Source organism: Thermobia domestica, chromosome 7, assembly GCF_964235325.1.
Source record: "Thermobia domestica chromosome 7, izTheDome1.hap1.1, whole genome shotgun sequence".
NCBI lineage: Eukaryota > Metazoa > Arthropoda > Insecta > Zygentoma > Lepismatidae > Thermobia > Thermobia domestica.
In genome coordinates, this window is record NC_137460.1 from 43,347,560 (window position 1) to 43,366,956 (window position 19,397).

At 36.0% G+C, this 19,397-nt stretch overlaps 1 protein-coding gene across 1 annotated transcript in view; it reads left to right on the forward strand.

Annotated features, from left to right (window-relative positions):
- Positions 1–10,582, forward strand: part of LOC145690037 (peroxiredoxin 2-like) — a 55,917-nt gene extending 45,335 nt beyond the window's left edge. Inside the window, exon 2 of the mRNA XM_081764536.1 lies at positions 9,243–10,582. Within this exon, the coding sequence (XP_081620662.1) occupies positions 9,243–10,043 (801 nt within the window). The 3' untranslated portion in view covers positions 10,044–10,582. The remainder of the gene's footprint in view (positions 1–9,242) is intronic.
- The last annotated feature ends 8,815 nt before the right edge of the window (positions 10,583–19,397 follow it).

The following is a 19,397-nucleotide window of genomic DNA, read 5'->3' on the forward strand; positions in this document are numbered from 1 at the left end:
GTCAAGTGCAAAGATCAATGCACAATTCCTTCAAAACGGATTTTTATTAGCATGTGGGGTTCTGGAGATAATTGCATGTGAAAATGATGTTTATTCCCCATTTTTATACCAAATTTACTCATTAAGGATGAAAATTTTTAAATTTTTGTTCTAAAGGATTTGTGCCGACATGTTTTGTGAAGAATATAAAAAAGACTCCATAGTTCTATCTTTAGTGGTAACTGAGAAAAATGTTCAAAACGGAAGGTCTGTTCTGCGCGTTTTTGTGGAGGTATGAAGTCCTCTTAACTGAAACGCATGAACTCTCCACTCGTTTCAGCAATGTGCATCGACTGCCACTCAGGGCCGACCCTAGGCAATTTGCCGCCCCCTTTCTCCAGAAAGAAAAAGCCGTGTTTTTACGTATGCTACCCGCTGGCGTCTTTGGCATGTAAAATTTGGGTGGGAGGGCATCAAAGAAAGTCATTTAAATAGTATTACCTATCCCAACTTGTTTATTACCTTTGATTTCATTTGCTACCTTTCTATTTACCTTCACAGACCCATTGAGACATTTTAAGATCTTTTGTAATCGTTTCACAGCCTGAATATTATATTCCAAATATATATATAATTATTAATTCTGTCGTTAGTAAATAAATTAAATTACAATAAAATATTCTAATTTGTATTTCAAAATATTGGGGGGCAGGGTGTCCTCGTCCTTCAGCCAGAGACGCCCATGATGCTACCCCATGACGAACAACGGAGGGAAGGGATTGGGAAAGTGCACTCGCACTCAGAAATGCCTAAACATTACAAATACAATCTCGTGTAGGTTTTTTTCTTTAAATAATAATTTATTATATTAGTGAAAGATAAAGCAAACATACGTGCAGGGGAAAGGTGGTAATTCCTTTTATAGAATTCAATATCGAGCTTCAATGTCAATATATCAGTTTGCAATTCTAATGCAACTAGTTCTTTATCTTTATTTCTGGATTTTCCTTCTATATCTGTGAAAAAAATTAGGGAAAAAACTTGTTTTTACTTTCAATGATAAAGAATTTGCTTGCAACAAAGAAAATAATAACCTCCATATAAAAATTGGGAAAAGTAATTAAATGAAACAGGTGTTCGATACTGTTCAAGAATTGAGATCTTGTACTTGACAACAGTCAAGCAATTCATGCTGGGATTTTTTTGACCATTTGCTGCAGCACTATCCATATGACCTTAAACTAATGCGACCTGAACGTGGTTTATGAATGTGGTATTCAAATAGAATGTCAGCTTAGTAAATTTAACTACCATCATCATGAAGTCTGTTTCCAACAAGAAATATTTATTTTAAATAATATAGTTATAAAAGATTTTGCCGCAACTCGAAACCTGTCGCCTTGTACAGATGCACATTTTGCACATATGGTAGAGCCGGCCCTGCTGTTACTCATACATGATGGACCGATCACACAAGAGGTACCGCTACCGTTTTCAAAGTCGGACCTTTCTCCATATCACCGGAAACTTGTATTAGCGAATGCAATTTGCGTTCATTTTTAAATGATCACGTGAAGTTTGAATTTCGTCCGGTTATGGATGTTTAAGCTGCCATCTAACGGTGTGATGTATAACTTTTATTGTGCTGCCAAAATGCCTTGAGCCGTGGTAAAAATGCGAACCAAAGTTCACACCCTCACACACCCACGCGCTGAGCCAATAAGAGTTCAGCTGTTGCTAAGCGAGAGAAAGCGAGTGGAATTCCTTCAACCGATAGCAGCGCTTGCAACGGAAGACTAGGGATCAAGTCAATGTGGCATTAGTATAGTATTCTACAATTATACACTTAATAGTAGAAAATGGCAATTGCATAGCCACCGTTAGGGTCAGAATTAGCCTTGAAAATGTTAATGAATTGACTTCGTTAACGAACTCGGCCTAGACAATTGGTCTAGTTATCTTTGGAGAAGCAGAATTCAAAATTTCGTCTTTGTTCAAGAATTAGCGTGTGGAGTAACGGATGGACGTAATAACACTATACTCTTATAAGGTCCACTTCCGGAATCCTAATAAAAAACATCAGTGATAAGGAAGAGTATGTATATAGTACACTCATGGCCACCTGCAGCGGGAGGGGGGGGGGAGAAGAGAGACAATTGCGCTCTGTACTTTTGATGAGTGTTCAGTTCTTGGAAATTCATGTTTGGGGGCACAGTGGCTCAGTGGTAAAACGCTTATCTCTAGTGCATGTGGTTCCTGGTTCGATCCCTTTCCAAATAACTGTGGTGAACAACATTGTGTCCTTGAGTTACGACAAAATAGAAACTGGATCCAGTTGGCCAAGGACAAAAGTCAATGGAGAGCTTTTGTGTACGCGACATTGAACCTCTGGGTTCCAGAAGCCATAAAGTTAGTTTAGTTATTTTAATAATAAACCATATTATATATTATCCTCTTGCCAGTGTCATAATAAAGAGCTTAATGAAGGTATTTTCAGTATCAGTTTCATTTCAGTAGCTGGAGTAATCATCGTAGAGAATCAATTATTAGGTTTATATACCAACTACTTTTTCTCAGATTTCTCAAAACCTACACATTCACACTTAGCTTTATCAATTCACTTAGCTATATCAATTTATTCAGCTCATAGATTCACACTTAGCTTTATGTATCAATTTATTCAGCTCATAGATTCACACTTATCTTTATTTATTCAGCTCATAGATTCACACTTAGATTTATCAATTTACTCAGCTCATAGATTCACACTTATATTTATTTATTCAGCTCATAGATTCACACTTAGATTTATCAATTTATTCAGCTCATAGATTCACACTTATCTTTATTTATTCATAGGGATGCGCACGAGACGAGTCGAGACAGGATTTTCCTGACAAAATTCGAGTCGAGACACGGCTCTTCCAATAGTAAAATATACATTTTTTGAGTCGAGACATCACTTTTACAGCACATTTTCGAGACGAGACAGCCAGAAATCTTGTCTCGTGCGCATCCCTATTTATTCAGCTCATAGATTCACACTTAGATTTATCAATTTATTCAGCTCATAGATTCACACTTATCTTTATTTATCCAGCTCATAGATTCACACTTAGATTTATCAATTTATTCAGTTCATAAATTCACACTTATCTTTATTTATTCAGCTCATAGATTCACACTTAGATTTATCAATTTATTCAGCTCATAAATTCACACTTATCTTTATTTATTCAGCTCATAGACTCACACTTAGATTTATCAATTTATTCAGTTCATAAATTCACACTTATCTTTATTTATTCAGCTCATAGCAGTGTGCGAATTGAAAAAATTTCCCAGGGGGGATGAATTTCACCCATATGCGCACCGTGCTCCCCCCCATATATATATATATTTACTAAGAGGTACAACAAAACAGTTGAGATGTTTCATAAATTTTCACTCACGCAAAGTAAGAATTGTTCCCTTTTTCTATCTTCATGTCCATTTAAAAATACTCCAGAGGGGGGAAAAGTTATCCCTGCCAGGGATAAAATTTTTCTTCTCCAGGGGGAAAGATTTTTGTCAGGGGGAAATCCCTGGCATCCCCCCCGCCAATTTGCACCCTGGCTCATAGATTCACACTTAGATTTATCAATTTATTCAGCTCATAGATTCACACTTATCTTTATTTATTCAGCTCATAGATTCACACTTAGATTTATCAATTTATTCAGCTCATAGATTCACACTTATCTTTATTTATTCAGCTCATAGATTCACACTTATCTTTATTTATTCAGCTCATAGATTCGCACTTAGATTTATCAATTTATTCAGCTCATAGATTCATACTTAGATTTATCAATTTATTCAGCTCATAAATTCACACTTAGCTTTATCAATTTATTCAGCTCATAGAATATGATCTATTGATTGACGTTTTTCCCTTTGTACATTATTTTCTTTTCGTTAAACGCTAGGGTAATATCGTAGATTAGTATACTAGACACAGTGTCGCAACCAGGATTTTATTTCGGGAGGGGCCAAGACTACCTAGTACAATAATCTACAAATGACGTTCTGCACCATCTGATATGGACAAAATTGAAAGGTTGAATTCTCCCTACTACAAGAAATTTAGTTATCCCTATTATTGAGATGCTAAAAAAAAAAAAAAAAAAAAGGCCTTCAAATAAAAAAATTCAAATTCACAAATTCTTTATTATTAACGATTACAATATTTTAAAACGCATTGTAATTATTATTTCGTGCATCGTTATTTTTGAATGTGATTACGCTCATTTTACTAACAATTATTACTCTAAGAAATTAACGTAGGGTTTTCACTATTTTTTCTTTTTGTACAATGCTTTGATCTATTTTAGGTTTATTGATACATTACAAACTTTACGATACTACTTAATAAAGTGTAAAAAAAAAAAAAAATGCAATTTACAATTTATATAATGACGGACTTTTAAATGTAGTCGTGAACTAATAGAAATTTTGAATGAACTTCTATAGGTGCAGGTGCTTTCCAAAATTACCTATAAAAATACTGTACGTACCTAGGTACAGTTAAATGCTACAATATTATGAGCAACATATAGAGTACCAATTTCAATTTTTGTTCATATTCATTACTTCACAAAATTATGTAAGAAAGGTTCAAATATGTATTATCATTTAACACATAAAACTCAACAGATTAACAATTTCATACTCATACATCGCACATGCTTGTTATTCAATGAAATATCCCTTATAATTCCTAAAGCTATTCAGTCCAATATTCTACAATTAATTCACAATTTGAGAAGTTTTCCATATTTACAGTCTGATATCAAATCTCTTTAGTTTCTTTGGAAGTCCAGTTATTCGGAAAGTACAGCAGTAAACAATCGCAAAACAATATTTCGCACGTGATGTCTCATGCCTTAAGAGTCTTCATCCCGGCGAAATTAAAATATTGCTAATTTTACAGTAATTATGTGATATTTTCAAATAGGTAAAAGATAATTGAAATACGGAACAATAGCGCCCTAGATAATATTATTTTGCGTGAGGTACCGTTATCACAAGTCACCTAGTGGCTTTTTGTTTTCAGCTGTTTAGAAACGCGAAATAAATGCCAATTTTCAAAATGGCTCGAAATCGAAAGCAGATAAGTGAGTCGTGATAACGGTTTCTCATGTAAAATATTATTGTCTAGGGCGCTCTTGTTCCACATTTCGATTATCTTTTATCTATTTGAAGATATCACATAATTACTGTAAAATTAGCGGTATTTTAATTTCACCGGGATGAAGACTCTTAATGCAGATTAAGAATACTCTTCATGAACGTATCTGTGTGCGGAAGTTGGCAAATATTTTAAAGATACTGGACAAATGACAAGCAATAATGATTTTTTTTGGGGGGGGGGGAACTTCACGAAAATTTGTCTGCAGTGCTGCTGTATAAGATAGCCCAGGTTAGTTTCGGCAAGGGCCTGCCCCCCCCCCCTCGAGTTCATAGCTAATTGTGCCACTGGCTGAACAAAAGTTAAAAAACAACCTGTGGCACTTAGTAACAGATTTTTTTTTTTTTTTTTTTCAAATTTATCCATATAAGTATCCGGATTGTTCACGGTATTCAAAGCAAATTATTTTCACCTGAAATTATAATTATGAAACGCATAAAGGAAAGAAAGAAAAAAAAAAAAGATTTAATGCATGAGTATCGTATTGTTCTGAACGTGTTAATTTCAAGTTTTTTGCTCTAGCATTTCCTCTTGTATCCAGTACTTAACATGAATTCTTATATTATTAAAACCAAGAAGGAAAAACTTCCATATCACACAATGTCAGACAGTTTGTCTCCATACTGTGATGAATGATTTCCGTGAACGTAATGAGAAAACGTTAGCATGCTTCATAATTAAACTCAATTGAATATAATAGTTAATAATTCATGGAGAGCGGGGACTGTGATGCATGCATTAATTAATTGAATGTGTGTTTAAGCCCTGATGTAATTACAACGTTCTGAAATTGTGAAATTTCTGCTGCTACTAGTACAGCGAAGCTCTTCGGGTCCGCGTGGAGAAATATGTTGACGCAAATTGACGGGTTCTATATGAGGACGTGTGTATGTGTACATAGACGATACAAACATCGTTATAGACATGTGCTCTGAAATTATCTTGGTTACCTTCTATTGTTCTGCTTTTTTTCCCTTTCTTTTCATTTTCTCAACTTCTAATACTTTTTTTCCCTAATTATTACTCAACATATAAGTAGATACACTATGATATTCAGATCATGAACGCTGATAACTGTGCATAATTACAATCCATTTTTTTCCCCTTTCTCAAACTTTTATTCTACATAAGAAGTAAGCGATTTATGCTATACTCATTTCGCTTTCATGTTGTTCAAAATGGACGCCCCCCTTTTTTTTTGGTTTTTTTTTTTGAACTGACAACATTTCATGTTGTACACAATGATGTTACACATGGGTGCCTAGCTTTCAAAAAAGAAATGGGGTGGGGAGAGAGAGAGTATTAATCAACAAACAAACAAACAAACAGTATTAAATAGTTGCTTCTGTGTAAAAAAAAAAAGAGAGAGAGAGAGAGAGAAGGTAATAGAGGAACTTAAAAAAAATGTCTTAGAATAGCATGTGCATTAACAATGGAGTATGTAATTTTCAATTAATCAACCTACACGCTTGAATGACATCAGAAGTCTTTTTTTTTCTTAACGGTGTATTAATTAATTAATACTAGATCTACTTATTACACCGTAATGGATAAGAGGCAAGAAATTAGAGTGTCTTTTAGCAGACTTGCAAATCCATTTCTTAATTTAAGAGTGTTCAGTACACTGCGACATCTTTGTTCATATTAGCCCGTTGATTTAAAACACATTGTAATTCCACTGTTTTCTTTGAACTGAATGGGGCGTTTTATGATGTAATTTTACTGATTTCTTAAAATCTATTTCGAGATGAACTGGTTTTATATATTCTACTATGGCCGCCAGCAACGAGGATTGGATTTTCGAAAGATATTCAGTTCTTGGAAACACATGTTAAATGTACTAATTTACTCTCATATATGATATTACTTAATATACTTATAGCCTATTAAATACTATAGCAGTGTATTATACTTTATTTACTGTAGTTAAGGTGACCAAAAAAGACCTTGCGGTTCTACTAGAGCAGTGGTAAACAAAGAACACTCATGTTCAAAGAACGTTACGTACACTCATGTCCAAAATTATTGTCGCATGTCTATAAATATGTCGTTAATAATATAATTTGCTAACGAATTCGCCCGCTATTTCTTATAATGTTAGTATATGTATAATCGACAAAGACATGTATGGCAAATTTCATGTCAAAAGAGCAGTAAATAAGAACAATAAAACGAAAATAAAATTTTCTTGTCCATTTAGCAACATTTTTGTTTTACTCATTCTAATTTTCGTATTTATAACTCTTTTCCTATGAAATTTACTACAAATATACATTTGCCAATTATACACATAGTATCAGTATTAAAAATACCCTGCAATATCATTATCAAATTATAGTTTTACAAGAAGACAGTTATAGATATGCGACAATAATTTTAAACATGAGTGTACCTTTAGGTTTCAAAGTAATCTCCATCAACACACAACACCTTTTGCTAACGTTGCTGGAGCTGCACAATGCCCTGGTGATAAAAAGTCGGCGGTCGTGGATGCTAGAAAGTACATGAGTGCATTCTGCAGGTTTCCCTCATTTGCGAAAATCTCCCACTGACGTGATTGTCAAGGAAATGAAACAGGTGGTAATCTGTTGGCGCAAGGACCGGTGAATATGTGGCATGGCACAGCGTCGCCCAGCCAAGTTACTGAAGGGTTTTCCGGATCCTGTTTGCCATATGTGGCTAGGCATTGTCGTGCAGGAACAGTACACCAATGCAATTCACCAATGCCGGCTTCTTCTGCCGCAATACATGGTTACATGCCCTTTATAACTGCTTAGATTAAAGATCAGCAGTGATGAAAGGAGCTGGTAATGCACTATTTGCCGACAATTCCATCACACAGAGAACATAACCTTTCGTGGGTGCAGAGGTCTTGAGGTGTGAGGAACAGGCTCACATGGTGACAACCAATATCTGGTACACTTGGGAGTGTCATAGAGGACTCAACTTTTGTCACCAGTAAGCAAGCAATAAAAGATGGATTTGTTCAGGTGCCGAGTGAGTGCAAGGACAAACAGACTATCACTCGTTGTTCCGTGTTCGCTGCCGACAATGTGTGGTGTACCCACTTGCCTAACTTGTATGACTTTTCTGCCCAATGCAGGTGCAGTCTGATTGTTTCAGTGGAAACATGGAATCTTTCTGCATGCTCATCACACGTTCTACCACTGTCCTCCTTGATGGGCTGCTTTCAGGGTCTCATCATCCAATGTGGTCGTCCACTGCAAAGTTCATCCGAAAGGCTCACACCTCCCAAACGAAATTTCTAGAACCAATGCCTGGCAATGCATTCGTTCACGACATTCTCCTCAAATGCCTAGCATATGTAGCGACTTGATGGGGCAGCTGACAGACCCACTTTAAAGTCATGCAACAAAATTACTGTGTTACTGCATTACTGAACACTGCATTACTTACTATGCTGATGATAACATTTATGGAAGCCTGTATAGTGTGCAATGCAGTATTCCAATTCAGCATGAGCTTCTTTTATTCTAAAATAGTACGACGTTACGTTATTACGTAAACCCATTTTACAGTTGGGAACTATACCTTGCTAGCGTTATGTCAACTTTAGTTAAGTATTTATGAATACTTCACACAAATAATATTATCAAAATTTCTTATTGATTGCTGAAGTATTGAAATTATTTGAATTATTAATTTAAAAAATTGCCATTCTCTGGGTTCACTTTTCTCAAAATCTTCTGGTTTAACTTTATTAATATTCATTAGCAGTTACAATTTTCGACTATGTTACACCTTTGGAAGAGTAATCTAAACTTGCATGCACACAAGGCAAAATCCATTTTACAATTGGAAAGTATTTCTTGTAGGTTATAATGGATGATCAGCCTTTCTGAATTGACGACTCAGCCGGGATTTTCCTAAGTTAAGAATCAAAGGTCATTCGATACAGGTATACTCATTTACGATTACATGTAATTCTGGTTATTTCCCATTTCCTATTGTACATAGAATTTTCTTTACTTTCTTGTGTTTGTAATAATTTATATTTCTTGTATTTTTCCAGCAAAGACATACCGCTCTAAAGATTTGCGTGTCCAAGCCTGCGCCATATTGGGAAGGTAAAGCTGTCGTTGGAGAGAAGATTGAAACATTGAAACTTACTGACTACAAAGGGAAGTATTTAATTCTGTTCTTCTATCCAAAGGATTTCACTTATGTTTGTCCTACTGAAATCACAGGTTTTAATGATCGCTTAAGTGACTTCAGAGCTATCAACACAGAAGTTGTTGGTTGCTCTGTTGACACAATTACCAGTCATTGCGACTTCATCAACACTCCACGAGGAGAAGGAGGTATTGGGCGCCTGGATTATCCACTGTTATCTGATGTCACCACCAAAATTTCTCAAGATTATGGCGTTTTCGTTCAGGAATTGGGCCATACTCTTCGAGGTTCGTTTATTATCGACAATAAGGGAATTTTGCGACATATGACCGTGAACGATCTACCAGTTGGTCGTAGCGTGGAAGAAACACTACGGTTGACCAAAGCTTTCCAGTATACCGACACTCATGGTGTTGTCTGTCCTGTAGATTGGATGCCAGGATGTGACGTTATCATCCCAGATCCTGAAGAAAAGAAGAAATATTTTGCGAAGAAAACGTTGAATTTGGATAATGCTTATGCCGAAGAGAATATTCCCAGAGCTCTTAAAGTGGCTTCTGTACATGTTGTCACTGAAGAAGATGCGCGAACAAAAACTGATGAAATATCTGAGCAAGCAGCTGAAGAAACTACTGGCACCACTACTGCTGAAGTTGAAGAAGGAAAACCTGTCGAAGAAGTAGACAAAAATAAAGAATAGACACGAAGAAGGATAATTAAGAGTACATGTAATCATATCGTACACTGTGCTTATTCCTATTTTTATGAATAGGTGACGTAAAATTACCAAGTATTAAGAAATTTTCCAAGTTTTTGAATTCATGATTGACACTTTTAAAGTTTGTGATTTTTATTCATTACATACCATAGTTGAGCTAGTACAAAGAGTAGTTATTATAATTATTTTCAAATAATTTTAATGTTTTAAGGGTTATTTCAGGCAGTGTAAAATAATTAACAAAACTATGTACTTTACAAAATAATTATTAGCTGAGGTTATAAGAGTCTTATTATAAATTATAAAAAGTTCTAGCCTTTTGTTATATTTAGGAAAACAATACGTAATTTTCTTAGCGGAGAAGATTGGCAATTATCTATTGCAATTAATACATATTTACAGGTAATTTTGTGCATAGTACATTTGCTGAAAATGTTTATCGTTTAAATTGATCTCACCGTGTTTGTTTTAGTTTCAGAAATTTCAATTCAATAACCAATAAAAAAAAAAAAAAATAAATAAATAAAATGTATCTTAATGATACTTTTCAAAAATATATTCTAATAGCAATAGTGATTTGTTTCTTTATTTATTTTTCGTAATTGGTTTTAGAACATTTAACGACATTTTGGTAACACATCATCATGTGGACGGGTGAAAATTAAAGTGATGTAACTCATATTTTCTTGTTTGACTAACATCACTTTTTCGATAAACATAACTGCTTTTTACTTTATCACTAAAAAAAAAAAAAAAATCACTGTCATCTGTTGAAATCTTCCATATTTCAGAAGGAAGTTCTGATGTACTTCACTTCTACCGTACATAGATTGACTTACCAAGATCTAGATTTTGTGTCACTTTTTTTTTTTTAAGTGACTTACACCATTTTCATTTTCACCCGTCCATATTGAGACATTTCATGTGAAAATACATATGTTGGATATCTTTTAAGGATATTCGAAATATATTTTTTGCTTTCAATACATTTCTGTCTTCATAATGAACAATGGAGATATTTGACTGAAAGTGTAGTATACTCGTTTCTTACCTCATGAGGATATTTTTTTCTTTTTTTTAAAAAAAAAATCATTGCTGACAAATCATTTGTGCTACCAATTGAAAAGCCTGCATACCTCGCAGTCCTCGACAACCTCTTCGTCTTGGCCTGTTCTTTTCACTATCATTTGCAGGTATTTTTTTACCTTCCAACTTTTTCCATCCACCATATCATCTAACGTTCCTTTGAATACAATTAATTTTCATCCTACTCACTCACTCTTTGCTCCACTGTATGATAGATAGACTGGCGTTGCTGAAAAGACCAACACCATCAAGGAATGGCTAGAATCGAAAATTTTCAGGATTACAATTTCAGAGGTATTACGCGTGCATGGGTTGAGTAGAACAGTCGTTTTTTGATTGGAGTAGTGTTTTGAAAATAAAGTTTAAGCAACACTCAGCGGAGCTTGGACAAAAGAATAGGAAATGTATGGGAAGCATCACTATATCTTATCGATCTCGAAAAGTGCAATATATACAGACGACTGCGTTAGAATGGGGCTATATGAAAGACACCTTATCTTACAACGAAATTAATGCTCGTATAAGTCAAGCAGATGTTACATTGGTGTGTGTGTGTGTGTGTGTGTAGAAGCAATAAACGAGTGAGAAACGAGAAACACACCCTGCGGCAATCAGGCAGTGGGCCATTGAATACGAATTTACCATAAGAGAGTAGACATTTTGCCCGCGAACCCTGACAAACCGTGAAGCGTCGCCACAGTGTTAAGTCGACAGTCAGGCATGGTACTGTGTATGAAGTTCTCTGGCTCGACGATTAGACTGCGTCTCTTGATCGCTGGATTGGTAGTACACACCCTTTGCGTCGGTTGACTTTGACCCAAAACAACAAACTCTCAGGATACAATGGGCGCGTGGACATCATCGTGGCTCGGAAATGTCCAGCTTCATCCTGTCCCACAATGAATGGGACACACGTATTAGATGATATCATGGTGAACATAATCTTTCAATGCAACATCAAACGTCATAGAGGATGAACGTCAAATGTCATGGTATAAGGAGTAATTGGATACGATACTCAATCTCTTTTGCTACGCACTGAGAGAAATTCAGACAATTCCGGACGTCATATTTCAATGTAGCAATGCCTAGCAACATGTATCCAGGAGTATGCAGGGTGTCTTCTAGTGACGACAGTTGCCCATACTTTCCCGTCCTTCACAGTCGCCTAATAGTAGTCCACCGTATATGTGTTCGAAATGGTGGTTGGTCAGCATTTAGTTTCGTCACAGTCCTCTACCAGACAGCGTCGATCTCTTATGAAATTCTATATAAGTAGCTTGGAAGACGATTCCTTAGGATCGTATCCAATATATGAGGCGTTTAGTGTACAGGGGACTCAAATCCAATTTTGGTCATTTCGGATACGTTTCGTATTCTCTCCGTGAAACTCCTATCAGTGCTTAAAATATTCAAATTTTGATATTATAAATAACTCTTAGTGTTTATTTTTCTATGTACTTAAACGGAGGGTCCAAACTTCATATCTCTCTCTCATAATTGAACTTGAATCCTTTGTGCTCGTACCCCCTCCATATGTTTGACTTAATGTCATGAAGTATATAGACCCTATTAGCAGCACGTGAGAGCTTGATGCAATACTGATTTTACAAGGTCATAGGTGTTGATTAGTTGTGAAATTGTAACCATTACTGTAGTGCATAACGAATGAGTGGTGTAAATTTCATGCCATTCACACGTGTCTTTGTTATTGCAATTTTCATGAACACCAACGTGTATATATTTCTGTATTCCTTGTCTACATAAAAAGGAAAGAACCTCTATTGGGAAGTTTTTAGAATAGGCAAATAAAGTACAACGGTCCCGCACTGTAAGCCAGGGGCGGATCCAGGGGGAGCGATCGGGGCGATCGCCCGTCCCAGAAGAGGAAACTTTCTTTATATATATATATATATTTCGTGTGGAGTGTTGTATTGTATGGGGCGGAAACGTGGACATTACGTAAAGGTGACGAAAATCGACTGGAAGCCTTCGAAATGTGGGTGTGGAGAAGAATGGAAAGAATTAGTTGGGTCGAGCGGAAAACGAATGCGAGAGTGTTAGAAATGGTGGGTGAGAAAAGAACACTTTTAGATATTATTAGGAAGAGGAAGAGAAACTGGTTGGGACATTGCCTAAGAAGAGATTGTATTATGAGGGACGTTCTAGAGGGTATGGTAGCGGGAAAGAGAGGGAGGGGGCGAAAGAGACTACAATTAATGGATGATATTAAAACAGAAAGATCATACGCGAAGACGAAAAGGTTAGCGGAGGACCGTGGAGCATGGAAGCTTCTCAGCTGCGGCAAGTGACCTGCCAATAAAGGCAGAATACCTATGATGATGATGATGATGATGATATATATATATATATACAAACCCATCCCAGAGTTTGGAGCTCTTAAAAGTAGCTCTTAAGTAGCAGTATTACAACCTACCGCCCCCCTAGAAGTCCGTCCTGGATCCGTCCCTGCTGTAAACAAATGTGAAAAATAACTTAGGCCTATAACCTTCTTGAAGTACAAAAGCAAACGAAATGAACTCTAAATTAATGTGATAATTTTGTTTACAAATTTCTTCAAGAGCGCAAAAGCCAACAAAATGAGCTCAGAAGGAAAGTAATAAGTTTACTTACAAGTTTCTTAGAGAACGAAAGGAAACCAAATGAACTCTCTAGACAAACTTGATAATTTTGCTTACAAGTTTCTTAGAGTATGAAAGTAAGCCAATTGAACTCTTAAAATGGAGCTTTAATGTCTCACTGTTAAGAGTCTTCATCCCGGCGAAATTAAAATACCGCTAATTTTACAGTAATTATGTGATATCTTCAAATAGATAAAAGATAATTGAAATATGGAACAAAAACGCCCTAGACAATAGTATTTTGCGTGAGGTACCGTTATCACAAGTCACCTAGTGGCTTTCCGCTTTCAGCTGTTTAGAAACGCGAAAATAAATGTCGATATTCAAAATGGCTCGAAATCGAAAGCAGATAAGTGAGTCGTGATAACGGTTTCTCATGTAAAATAATATTGTCTAGGGCGCTCTTGTTCTACATTTCGATAATATTTTATCTATTTGAAGATATCACATAATTACTGTAAAATTAGCGGCATTTTAATTTCGCCGGGATGAAGACTCTTAAGCTCTTTAGGCTAAAAGAGACGGATGATTAATAGAAATGAATAATTGTGTAAGTAAATGAGAATTTTCTGTGCTCTTCTACAGGGAGTCAAACCTGGGACCATATTGCATCAGAGGAGCACACGCTAACCACTAGTCCAGCGAGGAGGACAAAATGAACTTTAATGTGATAATTTTGCTTAGAAATTTCTTAGAGTACAAATCCAAACAAAATGAACTCTGACCTAATAAATTTACTTACAAGTTTCTCTGAGAAATCTTTCTGGTCTGGTGGTCCAGTGGCTTAGCGTGTGCGCCTTTGGTGCGTATGGTCTTAGGTTAAGTTCTTGGTTGGAGAGCATTGAAATTCGAACTCAGTACTTGTGTGGTTCGGATTCCACTCTAAACTGTAGGGCCATGTCTAATGTAACATCAATGTTTAAAAAAGACGCAAAATTTCAATAAACAGAGAAACAAACACGTTCCTTATAGTACGAAAGCAAACGAAATAAGTTCATAAACTTTGAACCAAGTATCATAATTTTGCTTACGAGTTTGTTAGTGTACGAAAATAAACAAAACTAACTCTTAAAGAATGCAATGAATTTATTTACACGTTTGTGCGAGTGTGAAAGCAAACAATTTTAACTTATGAACTTAGAACAATTTCAAACTTTTTTTTCTAATATTACAAGTTACACAGAATAAGAAAGCAAATAAATGAGTCATGCAGAGATGAAGTGGATCAGTGGGTCAAATGGGTCAAGATTTGTGAGCGGGTCAGTGGGCCGTGGGTCAACAGGACATGACCCACTGCGACTCATTACCCACCGTCACCCACTACGACCAACTCAGCTCAGTGCATTGTAGACAACATCTTCTGAACACTGATGAATTTGTCTATGTTTTACTTTCAAGGCCTTTATTTTTCTTCCTTTTCCATTTGTTTTCTGTGTACTTAGCTCAGATGAGTATGCCTAATTTAAAAGGAACTTCAGGTACTTTCGGATATTGATATTTGTAACTGTAATAATAGGAATAGGACTTACTAATTGGCTTTCCAGACACAGTCGAATTTTACATTTTTTCCCCTTTACGTTGACCTTGATTTGATACTTTCAAATTTCATTCTATCTCCCACTGAAAAGTATCTGTAATTCAACAAGCAAATAATTACATATGATGAGTAATTAAATTGAAATTCATCGTAATATTGTCCATGACAAACACTTTATCATTGTATATCTTGAGAGTCAGATCCATCGGTATTGTAACAAATCGGTGCTTGAGCGATTGACCGTAGAAATTCAAACTCCGATTAGTGATAATTTCACAGCCTTGTTTTATTACAAGTGTAAACTCTTTAGTCAATGGAGAGGAGGGCGTGGATCACGGGTCAGAGTTGATGATAGGTTTTGGTGGATCGTGGGAGATGATGGGTCATGGTGGGTCGTGGGTCACAGTGGGTGATGGGTTATTGGGTCATGGTACAAGTTTAATAACCCACGCCATCTCTGGACTCATAGGCCAATGTGATAATTTTATTACGAATTCCTTGGCGTGCAAAAGCAAACGAAATGAAATCATGAACATTAAACTGATATGATAATTTTGCTTACAAATTTCTTAAAGACTACGAAAGCAAGCAAATAAAATTAAGTCTAAACGAACGCAATACTTTTCGAGCACAAGACTATAAACACACGAACTCTGCACAAGTGTGATAATTTTACTTACAAGCTCTTTTGGAGTTCAAAAGTAAGTAACCAACGTGGATTCAGGAAAGCTGAATGAATTGAATAGTTGTTACAATATATTCAGAAACTAATGATGAATGAAATGCTACATGTTTCTGCTATCAGATATCGAAAACAAATAGAATGTTTCAAGCAAGATTTTTCGGAACTAACAATAAAAATGTTAGGTTACATGTTTATGTTTTTCTCGACAGGATTCTCATTTACCACCAAGCTCGCTTGTCATACCTTTTAAACGGTAGTCGTAAATTTTTCTTTTAAAAACTCTAATGAAAGCGAGAAAGGATAAACCAATAATTGAAAAAATTGGACATGCGTTTTGTGTGTGTGTATTGACTTGTCATTTTGAAAAACCCGAGAGAGAGAGAGAGAAATCACCCCAGAAGATTGAGAAGGAGGAGAAACAGCGGTTATATCCGTGGTAAGGACTTAAGTGAAAAATTATAGGGTTTTTGGCTTTTTAATACAACAAAACCCATTTTAAAAGACCTGCTCTTATGAAAAACAACTTCTTTTACCTATATTGGCTGGCTACTGACGTTTCTGCTAAACCATACCTTGAGATATGGATGAACGGACAAAAATCTCTGAACTGCGGGGAGTTTTCTTCCCGAATAGGATGATAGAAGGGGGACCCCACGCTGACCATATATAACTGAAGGGTAAAAATGAATCCATTCCTTTCTCTTTTTTACTTTTTTGGGTTAGGAAAGAGAGGGGGAGCTTAATGTTAAGATTTCTTGCTGGCAAAAGAAGACACAGCATGAGGTTTGAACATTAATCTAAATAATGGATCAACTAATGAAAGAAGTGTATAGAACGTGTCAAAGCTAATACGACAATGTGTGAATGTGATTTTCGGACAATTTTTCAACATGGCCGATTCGTTTCCTTTACCACCGTCAGTGAGTGGGTATACCACCACAAAGTTTCTTTTGGCTTATAATGTTTACAAAAAGCAAAAAAGGAGGAGGGAAAGTTTTCGCCACAGTTTCCACCCCCCACGATGCTTGCTGTTTAGGGTGTTTATTGTTAGGGAGGGAAAAGAGATATAAAAGTAGCAGCTTCCGTTATAAGGGTGGAAAAAAAATTTTTGGATAAGTTTTGGTTACATTAAAAAGCATCATCCCTCCTTCCGGCAATCATTTTCTTTTAATAAAAGATGGCCGTCCTCTGCATGTGCGTAACCATATACTCACTCTCCCTTTTAACGTTAGGAAAATAGATGGCGTTCTCTGCAAACTGGAAGGAATATATACCTAACATTTGACATTAGAAGTGAAGAGTCATTATATTGCTTACGCGGTGAGAACCCATTGAGCGAACTGTTATGGCAACAAGAACCGCCCTTACTCTGCAGGAGGTCTTCACACAGATTTTTGAATCAGAAATATATATACACGGTGGAAAATGAAAGAAGGCTCCAGTTTCACAGCTGGCCATTGTGTACAGAGATAAAAACGTATATGTCTTACCAATGAGAGCAATGCTTGCAGATGTTAACGTTCTGCTTCGTACCTCTTCCTAGCAGTATAGCGCAGCATGACAAGACATCCTACATACAGTGTACATTCTGCAAAACCCTATTCTTTGGGAGCAGCATAAAAAGGAAACTAATATCAAAACGGATTCCTGCAGGATATCTCTTCTGTAAGAACACGGGATGACAAACTATGTATCACATCATAGCAAACATCTGTCCTGCTATATAGGTGTGAATTCAATAACACGAAGGTAACCTTGTCCTATCGTAAGATCAATGTACCAACATTTGTAGACATGTTGGCTATGATACATGGCAATGCGACAAAATTCATTTGAATAAAGGTGTCATAATTTCCAATGATTTTTTTTTTTTGCTGGTAGCTAGACAAATGAACCAGTATTGTACGCATGTAAGGGGAGTACTAAACATTAGGGTGGAGCGAAAAAAATTAGATTTTTGAATATCGAATTCTAATAGGTCTCAAAAGTTGCGTATTTGCGTGGCAATCAATGGAGAAATAACGAACATAATCACACTTTGGATCTTCAGTTCGCGCAAACGGTCTAAAAATTTTATTTTAAAAAAAGTGACAAAAAACACAGAAATGTATCTTTGCGCAATGAATGTACAGATTACTTTTTTTTTTTGTCATTTCTAATAGCTTCTAAGTACTTTATTTTAGTTGTGTGAGGTCATGTTTGTTATTAATTCATTAATATGAGTGATTTTTATACATTTTATTTTCATAATGATTTTGCAGTTCTGCGCCCATTTATCAACGTTTTTGTTTTCATGAAATTGCTCAGAACTCGCCACGAGAAGGTGGCTGCAATTCTAATTCCACCTACACCTTACCCAACTCTCCTACCAATTAGGGTGTGCTAAATTATGTTGATTTAGTCAAAGATGTTGTTTTAAATTAAGATTTTTTTTTAAAATCAAATTTTGGCATTGTGAGTATTAAGAGCAAAGTTGTTCCAATGTAACCATCTCTGTTTTCCTGTCCGCACACTTTTGCTGCAAACTCTGTAACAAGTTCAACACAAAATTCAACTTCTTAAGCGTGGCATGGAAAATTTAAAAAGTCAAATTCAGGAGCAGATTTGTCATGCATAAGTGATAAGATAGTTTCTGTTGTCAAGCTTTGGAGCACTGGAAGGGGCGACAGCTTACATTTTCTCCAATCTATAAGCTCAGCTCACTGTAGTCAGTGGCATTAAAATTTATTGAAAGTGCCATAAAAGTTCTAACAGATTTTCCCTTCGGATCTTGATTTCTTGCCTCTAGCACTCTTCTGTAACCCAACTCTCGTACGTGTTGTCTCTCATTCACTGTCATACTCGTAGTTAGCAAAATGTTCTCTGGATGACAGAAGAAAGCATTTCTCTCAATCACTGGATCGATTATTCTTTTAATGTTGTTTGGCAAATGTCTAATTGTTTGAACTTCCTTGAAAATACGTTTAGGTCCATATTTCACTGACTGATATTTCTCTATGTCGAACCAGACAGCAGCATATGTCTTTATAATGTAGTTTTACAAGTACTTTGAGTTCGTTTGTTTGGTTTGTTTGAAAAACATACAACCGTAAGACCAGGTTTGCACATGTCAGCGATCGGAAGTAACTCAGAAGTCCAGGATCTCTTATAGCCACATCTGGAGCACACTGCCCTGTCTGAACTGCTCTGTTAGAACTTTCTAACTTATGGTACCTTCAATAAATTTTGATGCCACGGACTACAGTGAGCTGATAGATTGGAGAAAATGTAAGCTGTCGTCCGCTCAAGTGCTCGAAAGCTTGACAACAGAAACTAACTTATGACTTATGCATGATAAATCTGCTCATGAGTTTGACTCCTTAAAGTTTCCATGGCACGCTCAGGAA